Source organism: Canis aureus, chromosome 23 (assembly GCF_053574225.1).
Source record: "Canis aureus isolate CA01 chromosome 23, VMU_Caureus_v.1.0, whole genome shotgun sequence".
NCBI lineage: Eukaryota > Metazoa > Chordata > Mammalia > Carnivora > Canidae > Canis > Canis aureus.
In genome coordinates, this window is record NC_135633.1 from 28,572,265 (window position 1) to 28,593,342 (window position 21,078).

At 50.3% G+C, this 21,078-nt stretch overlaps 1 protein-coding gene across 16 annotated transcripts in view; it reads right to left on the reverse strand.

The window, feature by feature from the left end:
- Positions 1-7,090: 7,090 nt before the first annotated feature.
- Positions 7,091-21,078, reverse strand: part of MAP6 (microtubule associated protein 6) — a 67,829-nt gene continuing 53,841 nt past the window's right edge. For all 16 annotated transcript variants that reach the window (XM_077867077.1, XM_077867093.1, XM_077867092.1 and 13 more), the window contains one exon: positions 7,091-8,227. In XM_077867077.1, the coding sequence (XP_077723203.1) occupies positions 7,234-8,227 (994 nt within the window). In that variant the 3' untranslated portion in view covers positions 7,091-7,233. The remainder of the gene's footprint in view (positions 8,228-21,078) is intronic.

The window sequence follows — 21,078 nt, forward strand, 5'->3', positions numbered from 1 at the left end:
TGCTATTCTAGGGGTAGGTTTTGTTTTTTAAAAGATTTTTTTTATTTATTTGAGAGAGAGCACAAGCAGGGGGAGCAGCAGAGGGAGAGGGAGAAGCAGTCTTCCAGCTGAGCAGGGAGCCCAATGCAGAGCTTGATCCCAGGCCCCCAGGATCATGACCTGAGCCGAAGGCAGATGCTTAACAGACAGACACCCAGGTACCCCTAGATGTGTGAGTGTGTGTGTTTTTCTGGGACTAAATGTACATATTTTTTGTCACTTGATGTGAAACTTATCTGAAAATTTTTCTCTCTTCCTCTATATAGAACACCAGAAGCAGTTTTCTTTCTCTTGGCAGAGACCGCAGTATAGCTTTCTCATCTTGTCTCGAAACTTGTCAAGTTGCTGGTTCTCTGCTATGATTTAATCTTCGGGAATTTTGATTATCCTCCCAAATTGTAGGACATCTTATTTGTCTACTGTATTGATTACAGCATGTTCCAGGATTTGGGGAATGGAAAGTAGCAGGTACTTTAGATGCATTGATAAGGTACAAATGTACTGAGAATGGGGGATAAATCCCATTAGAACACAGAGGCCTGTCACCAGAGTGAAGTTTCTGGGTGCTCAGTGGTTTGGATTCTCCATAGAAACAGAATCAACAGAAGATATAGACATACATGATATGGATATAGATATAAATGTATGTAGATACATATGGATATAAAGAGATTTATTATAAGGAGTTGGCTCACACAATTATGGAGGCTGAGAAACCTCAAGTCTGTAGTTGGCAAGCCAGAGATCCAGGAGAGTTAATGATACAATTCCAGTCCAAGTTTGAAGGCCTAAGAAGCAAGTGAGATGATGGCGTAAGTTCTAGTCTGAAGGCAAGAGAAGACTAATGTCCTAGCTTGAAGATAGGCAGAGAGCAAATTCTCCCTTGCTCAGCCTTTTGTTTAATTCAGATCTTCAACAGATTAGACAAGGCCCACCCACACTGGGAAGGCCGTCTGCTTTGCTCAGTCCATGGATTCAGTTGTTAATCTTATCCCTCACAGACACACCCAGAATAATGTGTGACCAAGTGTCCTGGCATCGTGCTTTCATCCCTAGGAGTATTAAGAAAGTACACGTGGGCTTCTGTATGTGTGGGAGGCAATCTGTATGACATTTTGGTGTGCTGCCCTGATGCATTTACTGAGTAGCCTGTAAGCTGCCTCTTAGAGAGGAGCCCAGAGCAGGAGAAGGCTTCTGGGTGGTCTAGGCTGAAGGGCAGGCAGCTCTTCCAATAGCTCCGATGACCCCGAAGGGATTCAGGTGCCTGCAGTGGATGAGGGTGCTGTTCAAGCCCACAGCCAACCTTGTTGGAAGCAGCACAGTGGAGCCTCTTAGATTTAGGAGCAAATACTCCTTGGTGAGCAATTTTCTTCCTTTTGAGGAAGAGTGCTTGGCTTATTGCTGGGCCTCGCTGAGCATGGTCCCTGTGTGGGAGGCACCAGCAACTATAAAGTAATTAATGACTGTCACCCACAATCCTCTTTTTTTCTCAGAATACTTGAGGTGTATGTGCTCAGTGATTACTGACTGGGGTGTCAGGGAGTCATGCATCACGTGTGAAAACGCACTCTGTTTCTCTCCTTTTTCTTCCCTCATGTCCCAGAATCGGGTTCCTGTCTCCTCCAGTCCAAAGATTCTGCAATTGTCAGGTTCACCAGGGATCTCTTTATTGCTAGTGCTATGGGGACTTTAAAAAATTATGTTGGAGGGGCACCTGGGTGGCTCAGTGGTTGAGCATCCGCCTTTGGCTCAGGTTGTGATCCCGGGTCCTGGGATCCACTCCCTGTGGGGAGCCTGTTTCTCCCCCGGCCTATGTCTCTTCCTCTCTCTCTGTGTCTCATGAATAAAGAAATAAAATCTTCAAAAAAATATGTTGGAAATATGAAAAATTTCAAGCATATGTGAAAGTTGAGAAAATAGTATAATGAACTTCCATCACAAAACTCCAACATGTATTGACACTTTACCCATTTTGTTCAGTGGACGCTTCTTAATCCATATGGTAGGGAAGCCCTGGTGGTCTGTGATTCGGTCGGCCCCTTCCTCCTTGACGCTCCCAAGGCAACATTCTTTTCTAGTTCTCCTCCGACCTCTCTGCTGCTCCATGGCAGGCTCCTCTCAGGGTCTCCTTCCTCTCCTGTCCCTTAAATGCTGCTGTTTGGAAACCTCCACCTCGCACTTCCCACACTCTGCCTGGGTAAACACACCCTCTCTTGTGGCCTCACATACCTTCCCAGGGCTGGTGAGACCCAAATTCCAATGAGGTCCCCATCTCTGCTTTCATTCCAGACCCCTGTCCAAGGCTGAGACCACTATATCCAGAAGTCTCCTAGACACCCCTCCCTGACTGTCCCATAGGGTGTCTCCCACTCAACAGGTACCAAATGGAGTCCATCCTCCTGCCCCAACCTGCTGTTCCCTGGATTCCTATACATCCACTCAATATATAGTCATTACATATCTATTGGGGGTGTAAGAAAAAAATGGAAGATTTGGAATAAACAAAGAAATCAGTGCTATAATTTTGAAAAATGGAAATAGCAAGTATTGACAAGAATGTGTGGAGAAACTGGAACCCTCATAAATTGCTGGTGGGAATGTGAGATGCCCCCCAAGAACCAGGCCTAAGCCCATTGAGGACGTGACTTGTGGAATAGGGTGGGTGTATGCAGAAAGGACAGGGAACGGGGAGCTAGACTGGGGCCTCTGAGGATGTGCTACAAGGGTGCCTGGAGAAATGGCATGAACATCACTCAATCCGGGCAGGCTTGGGGAGCTCCCAGCCAAGCATGGTGTAGGGGCCCGGGGCCACCAGCACCCGCCTGGCTTGGGCTGGGGGCAGCTATAGTGGCAACCTGTGTGTCTTCTTCTCAGGATGGCCTGAGCCTCCTGGGACTGTGACTAGCTTCAGTCACAGGGGGAGGGTCCTGGTCAATGATTAATATTAAGAGTTCCTGCCAACCCTGGCAATGAGAGGAGGAGATTCCAACAAGACTTAATTTATCAGAATAAAGAAATGCACATTTCTCATGCCCTGAGTGCCATGATGTGATTCACACATAGAATTGCAAATTGTGGTATATGTGAGGTAAAGAGGGGATGGCTGTAGAGAAAGAGTGCAGATTCCCTATATATTTAGCAGGTAGAGTGGACATGTCTTAGTGATAGATTGGAAGTGGAAATTGGTGCCCCCCAAAAAGAAAAGCCAAAGATTTCCATGTTTTTGACTGAGAACTGGGTAACCCAGAGTCTGTTCCCCATCCCTTTCCTCTGGATGACCTGTTCTGGCCAGGACAAAGACTACGCGAGGTGCCGCCCAGTGCAACCTGGCCCCTGTCGCCTACTGTGGTTTCGTATGCACCGTGTTCTGGTCCCCACCATGTCCTGGTCCCCATTGTGGCGGTGCTGACGCGGGGCAGGTGTTAAGGGATGGGATCACTTGGTGGCAGAAGTAAAATCTCGGCTCGTCCTGGGATCAGCCACTAGGCACTCCGAGGAGGCCCCGGCTCATGCTCCTAGAGGGTCTCCAAGGCCCAGGATGGGGTCTACGCCTGTGGGTCCCAGGTTTCCTTCTCCCACCTGCGCCCCAGCACGTCCTGCCTGATGGCCTGAGGGCCCCACGGCTCGGTGCAGGGGACATGTAGGGGACGGCCATGGGCTCAGGCCATGGGCTTAGCTATTCCAGCCAGTTTCGGGGGCCCTTGGGTGTCTACAGACCGGAGTCCCGGATCTGGGCTCAGACGCAGGCAGACCTAGGTTTGGTCCTGGGCTGGAACTGGAGCCACCCCTTGCAGAGAGCTCCCCAACCTGCCCCACCCCTCCTGACCTCCTCAGCGGGTGCCCCAGGCCCTATCGAGGGAACAGTGTGGGTGTCGGCAGAGTGGCGGTGTGGCAGGCAGTGGGGCCCTTCTTCTGGATTCTCCAGAAGGAGAAGGAAAAGGGATGCCTGGGTGGCTCAGCGGGTTTAGTGCCAGCCTTCAGCAGGAGGAGGAAAGATGGAGGGGCTGGGTGCTGGTTGCCGCTGGGGAGGACCAGGCCGGGAATGAAGTTTGCTTCTGAGCAGGGCCAGAGTCCAGTTTCCTGCCTTTCCCGGCCCCGGCCCTGGACTGGGGGACTGGGCCCTCCCCTGCCTCACGGGGCCCCTTCCCTGCAGTGGAGAGCAGGCCGTGCGGCTGGCGGGGCTGGCGGGGCCCTGGCTGGCGGCTCAGCCCTGGGCTGGAGGCTTGTCACCTCACCGTCTCTAGTCCTCGGGAGGCCTTTACAAGTGGGGACGTTGAGGTGGTTGGCGCCGGGCTGGGGCCCAGGTCGGGCTGCTCCCCAGCCGAAGCTGCCCAACCCAGCAGCCACGGCCAGTCCTCATCTGCCCTCTCTCAGCCTTTGACCCTGGCACCACAGGCCTGGCCACAAAGTCCCTGGTGTCTTCTTACTGCTTTGCGTCAGCCTCCTCAGCTTCCTTTGTGCGTTTCTCATCGTACCTTTTAAAGGCCTCCGGAGCATCAAACTGGGCCCACTTCTCTTTTCATTGTGACGCTGTCACTGGGAGAGCGTAACCTCCCCCATGTGGAGCTGAGCCCCAAGCAGCGCCTCCTTCAGGGGAGGAGCCCTGCTGGCCAGTGGCCTCTTGGACCTCGGCCGCGGTGTTCTGCGTCTCAGAGATGGCACCGTCATTGGCCTGGCCCCTGGGGTGTGTGGGGCAGAGGGAAAACTGAAAAAGGAAGCTTTCCACACACAATACTCCCTAACCTCAGTGTGGCCTTTCTCATCGGCAGGGCCCTGACTCTCAGAACTTGTATGGCTGCAAGCTCTGTGTTGTGTGCCAGGAAGAAGCCTCGCAGTGTGTGTGTGTGTGTGTGTGTGTGTGTGTGTGTGTGAGAGAGAGAGAGAGAGAGAGAGAGAGAGAGAGAGAATAAAGGCTTCTGGGAGCAGAAAGCCCTGGTGCCATCAGGAGTGGGCTGAGGAGGCAGGCTTGGCGCCAGTTGCTCAAAAAACTATTTGGAAGTCATCAGTACTTCCTGTCATGGTTTCTCTGTAACAACCCAGCTGAGCTATTTTAAAATGAGCCCTATATAAAAAAAGAGACCTTTAAAAGGGGTTAGTGTCCATAATGGGTCTTACAGGCCCTAAAGGGGTAGGAGTGCTCCTTGGGAACCAGCTTTAGTTGGAAGCCCCAAGTGGAGTTCCCCCAACACCCTAGGCCCCTGAGGGCTCTGAGATTATGGTGGCCCACAGCATGGTGTCTTCCCAGGACTCATCTCTGACCAAGGTGGAGCTCTGGCCCTGCTGGCAGTCCTCCAGTGTTCTTCCCCAACCCACCTCCCTCCCTCAGGTCCCCATATCAGAGAACTTGTCACCTTTGCCTGGTCCCAGTTTTTTGCCACAGCAACCTGCCACACCCCTCGGCCAAGCTCTCATGCAAATCTGGTTCCTTTCACTCAAGGACTTCCAGAAAGGGCTTACCTCGGCTCTTGTACCCACCACCCATGAGACCCCTTCATAGCCCCTGCCTGGCTGTCTGTACTCCACAGCCACTTTGTCTGAGAAGACTTCCTGGCTGCCCCCATCAAGTATTCGCTCTTCACTGTCCTCTCGGTTGTCTTAGGGCCTCATCCCACCCACCTTTGATTCTCATGAGATGGAGACTTCTTTACTGCTCTAACTCAATGCCCAACACTTACCAAGACAAAGTGGGTGGTAAGGAAAAGCCTATTGCATGTGTAAATGAATGAGGGACCTTGGGGATTGATTTAGAGGCCTTGGTGGGCTGTTTCGGATATTGAATGGGCATTAGCAGCGTCTCAGTGTCCTGGGACTCTTCTGATCAGAAGCCTGGTTTTCTCAAGAAGCATAACCTCTGGATGAGCTTTAGGACTGAGCCCTTGGCTAACAACTGTCACCCAGAATTACCCTGGAGCAACTGGATTCCTGTTCCTCTTACCTCTTTGGGTTTCAATTCTGACTAATCCAGGGCCCAGCCTGCTGTGATTTGGTTCTTGTTCCTAGGCTTTCATGGGACCTGACCTGTGAAATGATAGAAAATATAAGTATTTCTCTCTGTCCCTGGTTCCGGGCACAGAGTTCCTTAAACTCTCGGAATTTCCTAGGTGATAGGATTGTCTTGTTTCAGTGAGGCAACTGTTGGTAGTCTCTGGGATAGCTTCAGAATGGGTGCTGGACACCAGAAAGACCAAGCCATGATTAGAAGCTTGGAACTTTCAGCCCTACCCCTATCTTCTGGGAAGGGGAGAGGGGCTGGACATTGAGTTAATAATGGATCATGCCTACACGATAAAGCCTCCATAAACCCCCCCAAAGTACAGGGTTTGAAAAGCTGCTGGGTCACTCAAGGTACTGAGAGGGTGGCATGCCTGGTGATGGTGTGGAAGCTTCATGCCCCTTCCCCCATACTTTACCCTACACATCTCTTCCATCTGGATGTTCATCAATATCCTTTATCCTTTTATGATAAACCAGGAAACCTAAGTGTTACCCTGAGTTCTATGAGACATTCTAGCAAATTACTGAACCCAGATACGGGATTGTGGAAATCCCAAATTATAGGCCACAGTCAGAAGTATAAATAACAACCTGGGACTAGCAATTAGCATCTGAAATGTGGGCTTGGGGGCAGTGTTGTGGGACTGAGCCCTAAAAACCTATGGGCCCAGTGCTATCTCTGGGTAGATAGTGTCAGAAGTGAGTCAAATTGCAGGACACCCAGGTGGTGTCAGATAATTGTTTTATGTGGAGTGTCAGACGTGAAGTGCTGTGGAGTGTGAGAGTGAAGGAGAAACACAGGTTGGTCCTGCCTCACAGTGTTGTGATGGGGTCCCATCCTCAATCTCCTAGCATCTCCCACCCCCTCCCATCTTATGCTGTCTACTCGTAGGAGCCAGGGATTTCGACTTGTCTGGCCCAGACGGAAGAATGCAGGGTCCTGCTTGCCCAATTTTAAGCGTGCCTGGTGTACACAAGTGCATATGCGCACGCACATGCGTGCGTGCACACACACACGTACACACACACACTCAGTAGAGCCAGAGAGAAACACCGCTGAGCCAGAGGGACCAGTTTTATTAGATTCCAGCAAGACTATACAGTACGTGTTTCATGCAGATTAAATATGTGTCTTTTCCGCCCCTGGGAGGGAGCACTGCCACTTGCCAGCTCCTTACTTGGCATGTCAAGGGGTGAGTGTCAGGGGGAACTCTCAATATATTCCGCATGGGGGACAGTTGGGATCATGACAGGGGGTGGAGGTGAGACAGTGGGCAGCTGAGGGCCCTTGGGACCTTGAGTCTTCAGAGGTTCGGGAACCACAGGACCTTGGTCCTTTGCTGGTGGTGACACCAGAAGGTCTTGATCTTTCAGAGGCACTGGAGTTATAGGAACTTGATTCTTCACAGGCTCAGGGACCACGGAATCTTGATTCTTTGGAGGCTCTGGGACTACAGGTCCTTGATCCTTGGCTAGTACTGGGACCACAGGACCTTGATTCTTTACATGCGCCACAGCCACCGACTCGTGATCCTTCAGAATCTCTGGGACCGCTCCACCTTGATCCTTGACTGGCTCCGGAATCACTAAATCTTGATTCTTTACAGGCTCAGAGAGCACAAGACCTTCATTTTTTACAGCTGCGGTGACTGCAGCATTTTGATCCTTCAGATGCTCTGAAACCATAGGACCTTGATCCTTGACAGGTGCTGAGATCATGGGACCTTGATCCTTGACAGGCGCTGAGACCATGGGACCTTGATCCTTGACAGGTGCTGAGACCATGGGACCTTGATCTTTTGAAGGCTCTGGTACCATGGGACCTTTATCCTTAACTGCTGCTGGAACCATAGGACTTTGGTTTCTTGGAGGCACTGGGACCAAGGAAGCTTGGTCCTTTACTGGGCCTGAGACCACAGAACCTTCATTTTTTAAAGGCTCTGGGGCCCCGTGATCTTGATCCTTAACTGGTGTGGGGACCATGGGACCTAGATCCTTTGGAGGCCCCGAGACCACAGGAGCTTGACCCTTCAGAGGCTCTGGAGCCATGGGGCCTTGATCTTTTGGACGCTCTTGGATCACAGGACCTTGATCTTTCAGAGGCCCTGGGCCCACGGGACTTTGATCCTTGTCTGGCTCTGTGGCTATAGGACCACGATTCTTACTTGATTCACTGGTGGGCTCAACCTGGCTCCTGCAGAGGAGAGAGAGGTAGTCACTGTGAGGGCCAGAGGGCGGGCCAAGGATTGGGCAGAGCACAGATTGCCTGAGAAGTCTTGGCCTAGTGGAGCCTGGGCAGGGTAGCTCTTGCCGGAGAGCCAAGAGGAGAATCTACTTTGCATGTTCTTAGTACAGAACGTGGGGTGGGGTGAGGGGCAGGTTCTGGAATCAGTCATTCGATGTGCTTGCCAATTGATTATAACCTGCGCGTGGCACAGCGGGTGGCACCCAGGTGACGAGGGCAGTATTGTAGCAGGACTCAGAGTCCTCCTGTGGCCGTCCCAGCAGCCCGTCCACCCCATACTCCACCGAATCTGCTCTCCTTCCTCCGTGATAACTGGGCCCTCCTGCAAGCCCATCTTAGCTATCCACTCAGACGGCCCTACAGGCCGGGGCACTTGCCTCCTTCTCAGGGCCTCCTGAGGCTCCTACCCCTCCCCACATCCCTTGTAAGGGCCGGCTGTGGAGAGGGACGAGAGAAGGCAGGGGAATGTCCCTCTGACCCCTGTCCCTGCAAAGGGAAAAGTATTTTAACATTAACACTGTTTAGAATAGCCTACACAAGGTGATAATAAAAAGCAGACTGGCTTTTCATTGGTTTTATTACTGCATTTAAATTCTCTGTCTACAACGCACCACACTGTTGCCTGTGCCGCTGCCATTGGCCTCACCTTTGGCAGGTGATGGCTGGGACTCCGCCATTCAGGCAGCGAAGAGGCCCTGCTCCCCTCGCTCTGTCCCCACTTCTAGCTCCCTCTACTGTCCCTGGGCTGTTGCCTTCACTTACTCCAAGGCTCTGGGGCTCATTTCCCTGTGGCCGAGCCCAAGCCTGTCACCAGGATTCACTGCAGATGCTTGCCTCAGCCCTTGGCCGCTCTGCTTGGTGGAGAGCAGGGTACATCATTGACACCAAGGGTAAACCTTGCCACGCTCAGGGCCCCCAGTCTAGTTTAGAATGCACACTCCTTCCTTGCAGGCCAGGCTGAAATTTGCTACTCAAGAGCAGCCACTCAGCCAGTGTCACAGACCCTTACGCAGCTCTAGCACATTCCACTTTCCAAATCACTTCTTTTACTGGTTCATTTCAGCACCCCAGCAACCCCATGAAGCATGCGAGAGGATTTGATTACCCTTACTAGTCAGATAAAAAAACTGAGGTCCTGAGAGAGCAAGTGATATGGAAAGGGAGGGACCTGAACAGATTCTAGAGTTTGGGTCTTTCCACTCCCGGAGCTTGCGCTCTGTCCCGTGTCATGCCTGGCACAGAGTAGCTGCTCAGTACAGGGGAGCTATTATTACACTTTTACACTTTGTGGCCAGTTGAGTCTCTAAGCTGAAAACCACTTCAGCATTTTAACAGTTCCTATTAGCTTTTAGGACTGTGTCTTACCTGCTTATCAAAGCTGGTCAGTAAGACCCCTACTTGCTAAGACTTTCATAGTTCATTATGGCTTCCTCTGTCTTGGCCTCAAGTTTGTCATCTACCTCATTGGATGATATTTACTCAGAAATTTATGTAAGAGGGCAGTGGTTTAGCACCTGCCTTCGGTCTGGGGTGTGATCCTGGAGACCTGGGATCGAGTCCCACGTCGGGCTCCCTGCATGGAGCCTGCTTCTCCCTCTGCCTATGTCTCTGCCTCTCTCTCTGTGTGTCTCTCATTAATAAATAAATAAATAAAATATTTTTTTAAAGAAATTTATGTAAGAGATCATGTACGTAAGCACCTGGTACTATGACATTCCTATACAATATTACAATTATTTTTCTATTGACTTAGAAGTAAAGTTACACATATTTGGACTATTTTTATTCTGACATGTCATCTCGATCCAGAAGCTTTTTACTGTGTTTGGCATCTTGAGCGATCTCGGGAGCCTACATCTCTCAGCAGAGTACACAGTGGCATGGGCAGGCTTTGCCAATCCCTCTGGGTGTCTCTGAGCCTCACAGTGGACACACAGGGACCAAGGTGGCTCCCTGGCTCACATGACACAGAGCACAGTTGCTCTGGCCAGATGCACACAGCTGGCTGCCATCAGTGGGACCTTATTGTTTGCAGAGAGAGCCAGGCAACGCCGCGAGACATATGCAGAATCCAAGGATGGCATCGTCATACACCTAATACTGGGAGGCGGGCCAGAGAGGAAACACAAAACACCCAATTCAGAATAGAATCAGGTAGAAAATCGATTAGATGAATCCCATCAGGTAGTGAACCTGGGGGTGACAGAGCTGAGATAGGAGGCACAAAAGGTGGCAGAACTTAACTTGATCTTGGGGCCTTGCCCTGCAAAACCTACCTCACTGGCAGGACACGGACTCAGCGTCCTGGCTGGCATGGGGATGGGACAGGGTGCTGGCCCCATAGCGTGGGCAAAATGCATTTCCCTGGGTATTTGAGCGTTGGCTCCCAGCCATTCCTCACGTTCTGCCAAATGAGCCTTTCGGCCCCCTGTGAGTTAACCCTAAATTTGCTCAAATACAGGATCCTAGATTACTTTGGCTAGTGAACCTGTTTCGTTAGTCAGTGTCCTTACTCATGGGGAGGTTTAGAATGAAGATTAGAAAGGATAAATAAAATCAAAGCTACCATATGGCCCTTTTTTGGTATTAAGAAAAAATATATGTAGATTTATTTTGAAAATATTTGTGATGTTAAAAAAGTATCTGATCAGGGCAGCCCTGGTGGCTCAGTGGATTAGCACTGCCTTTAGCCCAGGGCCTGATCCCAGAGACCTGGGATCTAGTCCCACGTCAGGCTTCCTGCATGGAGCCTGCTTCTCCCTCTGCCTGTGTCTCTGCCTCTCTCTCTTTCTCTCATGAATAAATAAATAAAATATTTTTTTAAAAAAGTATCTGATTGATTCCAGTATAAAATATGTAATGGAATAATTAATTTAGATTTGTGGTTTTAAGTTGAAAGATACAGGACAATTTTATAAATTTTGAAAACAACAATGGAACTTTTATGATAACCCAATAGTTCTATTTTGAAGCTTAGTTTATTTTAAATTATTTGCAATTTAATTTAAATTATTTAGTGGAGCTGAATTAATTAGGTTATGCAATCCCCCTCAAAAGAGATTGTTGAATTTTACTAGGTTTTTAAAGTGTTACTTTTATAAATTAAGCATTAATTTTTAAAACCAAAGCGGCCTTGGGGAACCTGGCTGGCTCAGTCAGTGGAGCGTGCAACTCTTGATCTTGGGCTTGTGAGTTCGAGCCCCACATTGGGTGTAGAGATTACCCAAAAATAAAAATCTTAAAAAATAATAATAATTAAAAATAAAACCAAAGCGGCCTCAGCTGATTTTCCTATGAACAGAACCACCCTCAAGGGTGACATAAAACTCACACTGACACCGATTGGTCATCACTTGGTTCCACAGTGTCCTGCAAGTCTCCCCATCTGTAAAAACGCCCCACCATTCCCAGTTAAGACTGGCGGAAGCCACACACACTGTGCCTTGTGAGGTGAAGCTGAGCCCTCCGGGTGGAAGCCGGTTGTTGAGTCGAGATGGGCTGCATTCAGCCCTGCTCAGCCCATGTGCCAGCTGTCCTAGGGCATGGCCTAACCCCCACAACCCAATCTGGAGCCCTGAGCCAGCTGCAGACCTTCTCAGGACAGCACATGCCACGGGCCCCCTCTTCCCCACAGCCTGCATACCCTCTCATCAACTAGAACAGCCTGTTGGGTTTATCTTGGCCTCTGTGCTGCTCATTACCTGCAAGATCTTGGGTAATTACTCAACTACTATAGACCTCAGTTTCCCCACCTGTAAAATGGGGAGAACGATACAAACATCAGGAACCACTATGACAGAGGATCAGTTGATCCCGTTGGGCAGGGCTATGAAATCACAACTCTTGACATTTGTAGAGTGCTTTGGTGCATCACATGGTTAAGTCCATTCCCATCAAGTGCAGTAACAACAGCTTCCTAGATGCTCACGTACTCCTTACTGTAGCTCACCCAACTCTCACAGCAGCCGTGGATGAAGGCAGGGAGTAGGGGGCCCAGCCCTGCACACTCACCCCCCTTGCACTGCCCTCTGGCCAGTCCATGCTGTTTTACACACTCCCAGTGCTTTGTTGGTTTGTCTCTGCCTCCTGGACTGCCCCCTGTCACCATTTTGCCTATCTGTCCTGGCAGCTAGGCTCAGACCCTCCTCGCAAGGTCCTGGTGGCATCTCCCCAATGGAGACTTCCCTCATGTACCACCTTACAGTCTCTCCCAGGTTCACACATTCCCCCCCTCCCATCAACGTCAGTCCTCCCTGCAGTTGACTGTGAGCTCATCCCCCACCAGCCACAGCCCCAGTGCCCAGCATAACACCGGCAACAAAGAAAATCAAATGCAAGGATTTACAAATTAGTGCTGAGACCTGCTTCATCATCTCTCCCACGGCCTGAGCCAGAACCCCAGAGTCATCTTTGATGTCTCCCTTTTTCTTAAAACCATCACCCAATCTACCAGGAGCCATCTGTTCCAGCTCTTAACATTTACCTCTCAATAATCCTCCTTTCCCTCCTTCCCTCCCTCCCCCACCCCGCCGTGCAAGCTGTGCCGTCATCTCCGTGGACTGCTGTCACAGCTCCCTAGCTGGTAGCTTCTCTTGCTCCTCCAGTCCATTCTTCATGCAGAATGGCCTTTCCAAAAAGCAACCCCCTTCCCTGCTTACAATGCTTCATGGCTCTCCTTGCACTCAGAATAAAGAGTGAAACCTGTTACACGGCCCCACCTCGCTGACCAACCTGCTCCCACTGTCTTCCTGGCTCTGTGTGCCCTGCTCCTTTCCATTCTGGCTTTGCATGTGCTGCTGTCTCCTCCCAGAACATTCTCTTGCTCCCCCTTGCCCTGGTTAATGTGTACTCATCTTCCATCTCTCAGCTCACTGGAGCACTTTGCCAGGAAAGCCTTCCCTGACCCCACCGATGTGACCAGGTCACCTGCTATAGGCTCTCGTAGTCCCCAGTACTCCCCTACCCCTTAACACAGCTCATAACTTGCATTCTTCTGGATTAATGTTTTCCCTGCTGGATTGAAGCATTCAGAGGGCAGGACCATGCTGACTTTGCATATCACTGTATTGTTGGTACCTAAAACCACAGGGAAGGCCCCAACTGAATACTTGTCGAATGAATGAATAAATGAGAGCCTTTCTGTGCCAGGCTCCGTCTTCTTTGCAAAATTTAATGTTCCAAGGTTACATGAGACATTCTAAGTCTTGGGAACTTAATTTTCTGCCCTTTCTCCTGTTACCATGGAGACAGGCAATGCCTCCTGGATACACACACACACTGGCCTTTATCAGAGTCTGGAAACAGGATTATCGAGCCCTGCTGGAGATTATCTGGAAAAAGGGCTTCTTTCCCTCCTGCTGGTTCCGCCCTTGCACATAATTCTAATTCCATCATCCACCCATGTGGCTCTTTTCTCTTTTTCCCCTCACTAGACTGTCTCCTGATGCACCATCAAAGCAGTCCAGAGCTAGGACAGTGCTCCTATAGGAGGACCCTGTTCAGAAATCAGGGACCTGTGGACCCTGTCCATGAATCCTCTGCCTCCACAGCTTGGGAAAACCCTGGGGAAGAAAGAAACTCCTGTTTCCTGAGCAGTAACCAGTGCCAGGTGCTTTCACATAGATCATGTCTTCTAATGTAAAGAGCAGCCTGATGGAGGAGAAAGTGTCGTAGCTGGGCTGGAGCCAGAACTGGGTTTGAATGCTGATCCAACACATTCCTAGCCCAAGGGATGTCATGGGCCTGCCAGTCTCTATAGCTCAGCACCCATAAATCTATAAAATGGGGATTACAATGTTCATCCTTTTAGGAGGATTAGTATATGTGAATACTCATGACGTGATCTCTGGAATATGGGTGATGTTTAGTAGATGTTAACTCCAAAGAGGGACTGAGTTAGTCTAGTTGTGTTACCCTGCAGATGGGGAACTGGCTCAGAGTGGGCAAGTGCCTCTCCTCAAGCCACACAGCCAATGCATAGCAGATCCAAGACTAAAACACAAGCCTCTCAACATCTTAGTGGATGGGTAGAGGGGATGGAGCCAACTCACTTGAAGTAAAGTGGGGAGGAGGGGCTGAGGCACGGCCCAGGCCGACTGCACCTCAGGGGCTCTGGCGAAGGCTGGGGAGACAGTGGACAAGGCAATCTGATGGCTTTGCTCTCCTCTGTCTGCCCCCATGGGTCTCATGCAGGAGCCCACATTTCCCAGACATAAACAAAGCTTCCAAGACGGTATACGAAATGCAGCTACCAGAGGGGAGGTGCCTAGGAAACCTTCTCTAAAGAATCTGCAGGAGACAAGGCATTCTCAAGACAAGAACTCCCACTCCTGCCTCTCTCCCCCACAGATTCCACGGTGGCCTCTGTTTTAGCAATTACTATGGTGTTTGGTAATGACCTGCCTCTTCTGCTGGTGCGCTCCATGCGCTGCTTTGTTCATCTTTTATCGCCAGTATCTGGGGTCTGGCTTATAGTGGCACCCACAGATTTGTGTGAGGAACAAACCGCTGGTGTGTAGCTTTTCCTCCTCATTCTGTTTTATTTTGTTCTCTTTTATCCATTCATTGGACAAAGTTGGCTAGGCCCTGTGTGGGGGCACAGGAGTGAATGACAGTGGGGCCCTTAAGGAGCCCCCTGTGAGCAGCACGGGACAGACCTGTATGCACACATCACACCCACTGTAGAGCTACCAGTGTGTTGGCACCCTCATCAGCCCTAGCCCAAAGCCTTCATCAGTATGTCTCTTCAACCAGAGAGGCCCAAGGTCCCTTCTGGGACAGAGATGTCACTTTGCTAGAGAAGTCCTCTCTCTCCGCCCTATGAAAGCACAACACCTACGGAGCCAGATGAAAGGCGTCCAGAGCCGGAAGGACAGACCAGATCATCAGGTCCCCTGAACTTCTGCTCCTATGTCCCTGCCATGCAGCCCCATCACCTGGTGATGCAGCCCACTATTTGGTTTGGTGGCCTAGTGTTTAGACCCGGAGCAGAAACCTGCTTCTGTGCTTTGCCCCGGGCCCGGTCCTGTGCTCTGGTGCCACCCTTTCGGAGGATGCCACACTACCTGTCCCCGGACAGCCTCACGGATATCTGAAGGGAGAAGCAGTTGTGTCCTTCTTCCTGGGTTTTCTGGGCAGCACACTCCTTACAACAGTTCAGATATTTGCTTTCCAGAGTCCTCCCCATTTGCACTGCTCTCCTTATGACATGTCTAGGTGGGCTCCCTCTCCCTTGGGAAGTGTGACCCCTAAAATCGGAAGGGACGTTGCAGGTGTGGTCTCTAAGCAAGACACACGGCCTGGGCCCTGGAGTCTGTAACTCCATCCACTTAGCTCTTGGCTGCTTTCTTTCTCTCAGCCACATCAGGGCTGCTGCCCGCACCATGCCTGCCACCACCCCCCCAAGCTGCCTGCAACCCCCTCTCCTCCCCAGCGGGTAGGGATTCAGATACAGAGCCACTTCCGCAGTGAAACCCTCCACCACCAAGGGGTCAGTCCTCCTTCTCCATGTTCCCACGGAGCCCTCCCCACTCGCCGCAGCCCCAGCAGATATGTTGCCCCACTGTTCTTAGCTGCCCCTCCAGATTGGGGTGAGACCATGGTGATCGTCACCTCTTTCCTTCCCTCTCCTCCCCTTCTCCCCTCCCCGTCTTCCTTCTCACCTTCCTTCCATCAACATTTAATAAATGCCCACTATGCACCAAGCCACCCAATAGAGTGGAGAAGTAGAGCTCAGGCAAGGGGCAGGCACCTGGTAGGAGTGAGACATTGTAAAGGTAACTCACGCAAGATCAAATTCTAACAGCCACGTTTCCCTGACACAAATCATGCCCTATTTTTAACCACGTTCACACCTTTCTGTCTTTCCAAACGGTAACTTTTCTTTATGGTTTTCGAGCAGGGCTTGCCATACAAGGTGGCACATTGTATTCTCACAGCAGCCCTGTGGGCCAGGCAGGTGGGAGGTGTGTGTGTGGGTGGCCCCGGCATCCCTCATTTTCCAGCTGTGGGTGGAAACAAGGTTCAGAAAGGGGAAGGGGTTGCCTAAGGTCACAGAGTGAGTCTGTGGCGACGTTGAGACTTTTACCCAGGAGGACAGACTTGAATCAAGCTCTTTCCTCTCTACAACAATATCCCTGAGGGATGGGACACCAACTAGAGAGATTCCACACTCCTCCACAGAGGTCTGAACAGGCCTGGTGCAGGAGGCTGGAGCCACTGACCTCTGCAGGTCCCCAGGCCTAAGCTCCCAACTGCACCTCCTGAGAGAGTTGCTTCTCTGGGGGCTAGGCCCCCAGGCCCCCTTCACCTCAAGCCCCTCCAGCATCCACTAACAAGGACTCCCCCAGGCTTACCACCTGGTATTCAGCAGACCCTGTAAAGAAGATAGTCCCAGGGGACACCTGGGTGCCTCAGCGGTTGACCTTCTGCCTTTGGTTCAGGTCATGATCCTGGAGTCTCAGGATCCAGTCCCATATTAGGCTCCTGCAGGGAGCCTATTTCTTCTCCCTCTGCCTGTGTCTCTGCCTCTCTTTCTGTGTCTCTCATGAATAAATAAATAAAATCTTAAGAAAAAAAAAAGGAGGAGATAGTCCCAGAAAGCAGCAGCACCTTGGCCTAAGAGTACCCATCTACATCCATACCTGTAGGCCCTACCTGTACGGCTGTCAATCCGCCTACCAGCTTAGAGCCCCACAGAGTCCACCCAGATGTGGCACATCAGCACAGAGGGAACAGCTAGGACCACAGGTAGGAATAATGCTGCCACCACAAGGCTTAATTCGGGATGGGGATGGGGGCTTACCATGCAGAGAGTGGGTAGGGGTAGTGACTGTGCTGATCAAACAGCATCTGTGACCTTCCTTCATCTGACTCATTTTCTATGGATGATGAGAGCACCCAGAGTCCTTGAAGGATTTGGAGCAGGGACAGGACAGGACAAAGAAGCCGATGACACACATCTTCACAACTGAAATCCTAGAGATAGTCCCAAGAGCTGGACAAAGAGTGGGTTTTAGTAACCCAAACTTGGCTTCCAATCCTGGCCCACCACTTACAAGTTGTGTGACTCTGTCATTTAATCACTAAGTCTTGATTTCTTTATCTGTAAAGACTTCCAAACTCTCTAGCCTTTATGTGAGGGTTCAGTGAGGGCAAGGGTGTGAAGGCCAAATAAATGTTCTTTTCCTTCCTGGAGGCTGTGCCAACTCTGCATCTTACCAGCGTGGAACCGCGACCCCGCAGATTCCTAGCTCAGAGTTCTCGCCATCACTCTAGGTTCCCTGCAGGCAGATGCGATGTTGTGAAGCCCAGGGAGATGGTCGCATGGGGCATGCTAGATGACTAGGTTTTCTGCCCTGTGTTGTTGCTGTTAAACCATCTTTTCTAAATATAACCTAAGAAAAACTAAACAGATTCCCAGTTGTATAATAAGAATTTCAAAACGCATCCTCAGTTGGTTTAACGCCAAGAAGGCAAAGTCAAAGGCAGAGCTGCCTGTCTCAATGGGCTGCCAAGAATCTGATAATCCTGCTAATGACCCTTTTCAAAATGTAAAGTGCTGAACTAAGGCAACCAGGCAGTAGAGGCTCAGTTCTTCTAGCTCTGTGCTCCCAGGAACTTGCAAATCAATTTTTGTCCTTTCTTCCCACTCCATCTAATGCAAAGGATGAGATCTTGAGCAATTAATCAAAATTGGTTTCATGTGTCCAGAGGGGCTCAATTAAAATGAATGTGTAATTGCAGAAATGGAATCTGAACCGGGTGATTACAGGGTGTGCACGGAGAGGGCAGGCCGGGAAAGGGCTGGGGGTAGGAGGGTAGCAAGGACCAACCCCTAGGTGGGCTCTATCTCAGGCTGTTGTGTGACAGGGTTAGTGGATTTACCACATGTAAATCCACATGCCACCATGCTGTTGGGACCCGGAGTCAGCAAAACCATCCAGGAAAGGATATTCCACTTTGTAGTTGACAGTGGGCTTTTGCCCTCACTGGGCCCTCATAACAGACAGTCCTGCGGATCAGCTAGCTGTTAGAACTCTTCCTACCTGCTAAAGTCTGGAATCAAAAGCTTCAAATAATACTATGTCCCTTGCTGACCTAACTCCTACTTTTTGGGTTTGGGAACCAAACGGATTTGGACAGTGATAGATACTTGTATTACTGCTATCTCTTTGGGGCTCAAAGAGATTAAGAGACTCAGCCAAGGTCACACAGCTAGTAAATAGTAGAGCTTGGATTTAAAACCAGGCCTGTTGGCTCAAATTCCCAGGCCTCCTTTCTAAGAGACCTCCCCAGGGGGATGCCTCTCTGCCATCATGAAGTTAGGAGATCTACACTGGGCAGGGGGTGGGATTAACCAACCTTTTAAGATTACCTTGTAACCAAGAGTCTTTGCTTTTTTTGAAGTCAGGCCTGGTTAGAAAAAGTGGCTGCATAAAGAACAGAGGCAGGCTGGCCATTGTAAAACCAGCCATTGACTGCTCTGTGATCTGTGCCGTGACCTCTCTTGAAACCATCCCTTTAGTGTGAGCAGAGGCAGTTATTAGGTAGAACAAAGCCTTGTGGAGGCGCCGTGATGAATATGGAGGCAGATGGTGCATCTCATCATTCACTCACTCACTCATTATTCATTCAACAAACAATTTAGAAGACATTCTCTGAGGTAGGCATCGGGCCAGCAGCTAGGGCTACAAAGGTGAGCAGAAGGAGCTGGTCCTGGCCCTGGGGGAGCACAGTCTAGTTGGAGGGAGGGTGGGGAACACACATACACACATACACACACACGAGCAGGTGGAAGTTTATGTGGTGAGTTCTGTGATGAAGACACACACAGGGAGCATCTTACCCAGCCTGGGAGGTGCGGGAAAGGCTTCCTGGAGCGGTCTCCTGAGCGGAGTCTCGAAGGATGAGTTAGCCAGGTGGAGAAGCAGGAGGAGGGCAATCGGAGCAGGCGGGGCGGCGTGGGGGAAGGCATGGAGGTGAGAAGCAGCATGGTGCACTGAGGGGACAGTAAACTTCTGCGGGCCGCAAGGAGCCCATGGGTGGTTGAAGGCAGAGTGTGACATGGTCAGATTTGCATGTTCTAAAGATCCCTCTGGCAGCTTAAACCAGCAGCAGTGGCAGGAATTTATTTACCCCAGCATCTGAAGCTCCCTTGGCCCCGGATAAGATGTCTGAGTTGAGATCGTCATAGACCATGTCAAGTCAACAAGCAATTGAGGACCATTTGTATGAGGACAAAGGACAAAGAGTTAAGCTCGGTTCTGCTGTTTGAAGGAAGCAGCACAGAATGGTGGTCTCTGATCCAATGCCTCAGGAAATGGACGTCAGTTTTCTCTCGGTATCTCCAGTACCAAATAGATTTCTTATGAATGAAAAATTTGTTAGATCATTCTGTGTCCAGTAACCATGTGTTCTAGTTACCTGACCAGTTAATTTAGTAGCCAAAGGAGAAAACCTGTATATCTGGCTGAGACAGTTGGTCGGCTCAGGCAGGATGTTTGAGTCAGTTGTGTGTAGAGACCTGATGGAATTCTTAACTCTCCCCACTTGCATCGGGGTCCCAAGATTTAAAGAAGATCTTAGGTAAGCCTACTGGAGGGCTTGCAGTGTCCTGACTAGACCAAGGCCCTGTGGGGTGTGGGTGCAGCTTTAGTTAAGAATCCAACTTGTCTGAAGGCTGATGATTCTGATGTCTGAAGGCTGGGACTTCAGGCCAGCCCCAGCCTCCCTCAGGTGAGGGAGGGAAGCAGTGCAGGCCTAGGAGCAGAAGACTCAGGCTCCACGCAGATGCCCCTCCTCTCTGAGCTTCCCCTCCTTGTCCACACTAGGAGGGGTTACTAGAATGGCACAGAGAGAAATGCTTTGTGGGCAGTCAATAAATAAATGTAAATTGTTAAGATGTAATTGATAGGTCCATGGACACAGGGTGATTCAGTAGCTAGAATTCTTTGAAAGCCTTCTTCTCCAGTGGAGTGTTTGCCTCAGTCAGCCTCCGGGATTATCTGAGATTACCTAAAGCTAACTCTCCGTCAGAGACAGTGAACTCGGACCTGTTGAGGACTGTAAAAAGAAGGAAGAGGGCCTGAAATGATCTTCATCTAGTGTCCGTCGTGGGTTCCCTATAGACATCATGTCTTTCTACCCGCAGTCCTCACCTCTGAGGTGGGGGTCAGTGTCCCCATTTTCAGAGGAGAACACCAGGGCTGACAGTACTTAGGGAAGGACACAGGGTTACACAGCTGGCAATGATGCCATCCGAGAACCTTGTTAATGCCTAAATGCACTGCCCATGTGAACCTGTTCACATAATAAGGTGTGTAATGATGCTGGTTCTACTATTATAGGTATTCTGGGATGGTCTAGGTGTTCTGAGGATCTGGGCATCAAATGGCAGTGGGATGGAGGAGGTTTGGGCTATGTGCCTGCCTCTGTAAAAGTGGAGCCTAAGAAAGGTTCCGTCCCTTTGAGACAGTGGTCTCTCCTCTGGGGCCTCAGGTGGAGCTGGGGTAGCGTCCTGCTGTAACCGTGGATAGTCCACAGGCTATAAGCTGAAAGAAACTTGTATCTGTGGTCCTGAAAATGTCAACTGCTTTGAGACATTTTAGCAGGAAAAGGATCTTGAAACCACGTTGACACTTTAAGGGAGTTGCTAACCTTTGTGAAGTGGGCCTTGACGCTCCCCAGATCTAGGAGAAGCAGGTTATAAAGTTTTAAACCCTAGTGCAAAAAACCAAACCAAAACAAACAAAAACTGAGGGAAGGATTTCCTAAGAACACACAAACTGTAAGGAAGAATT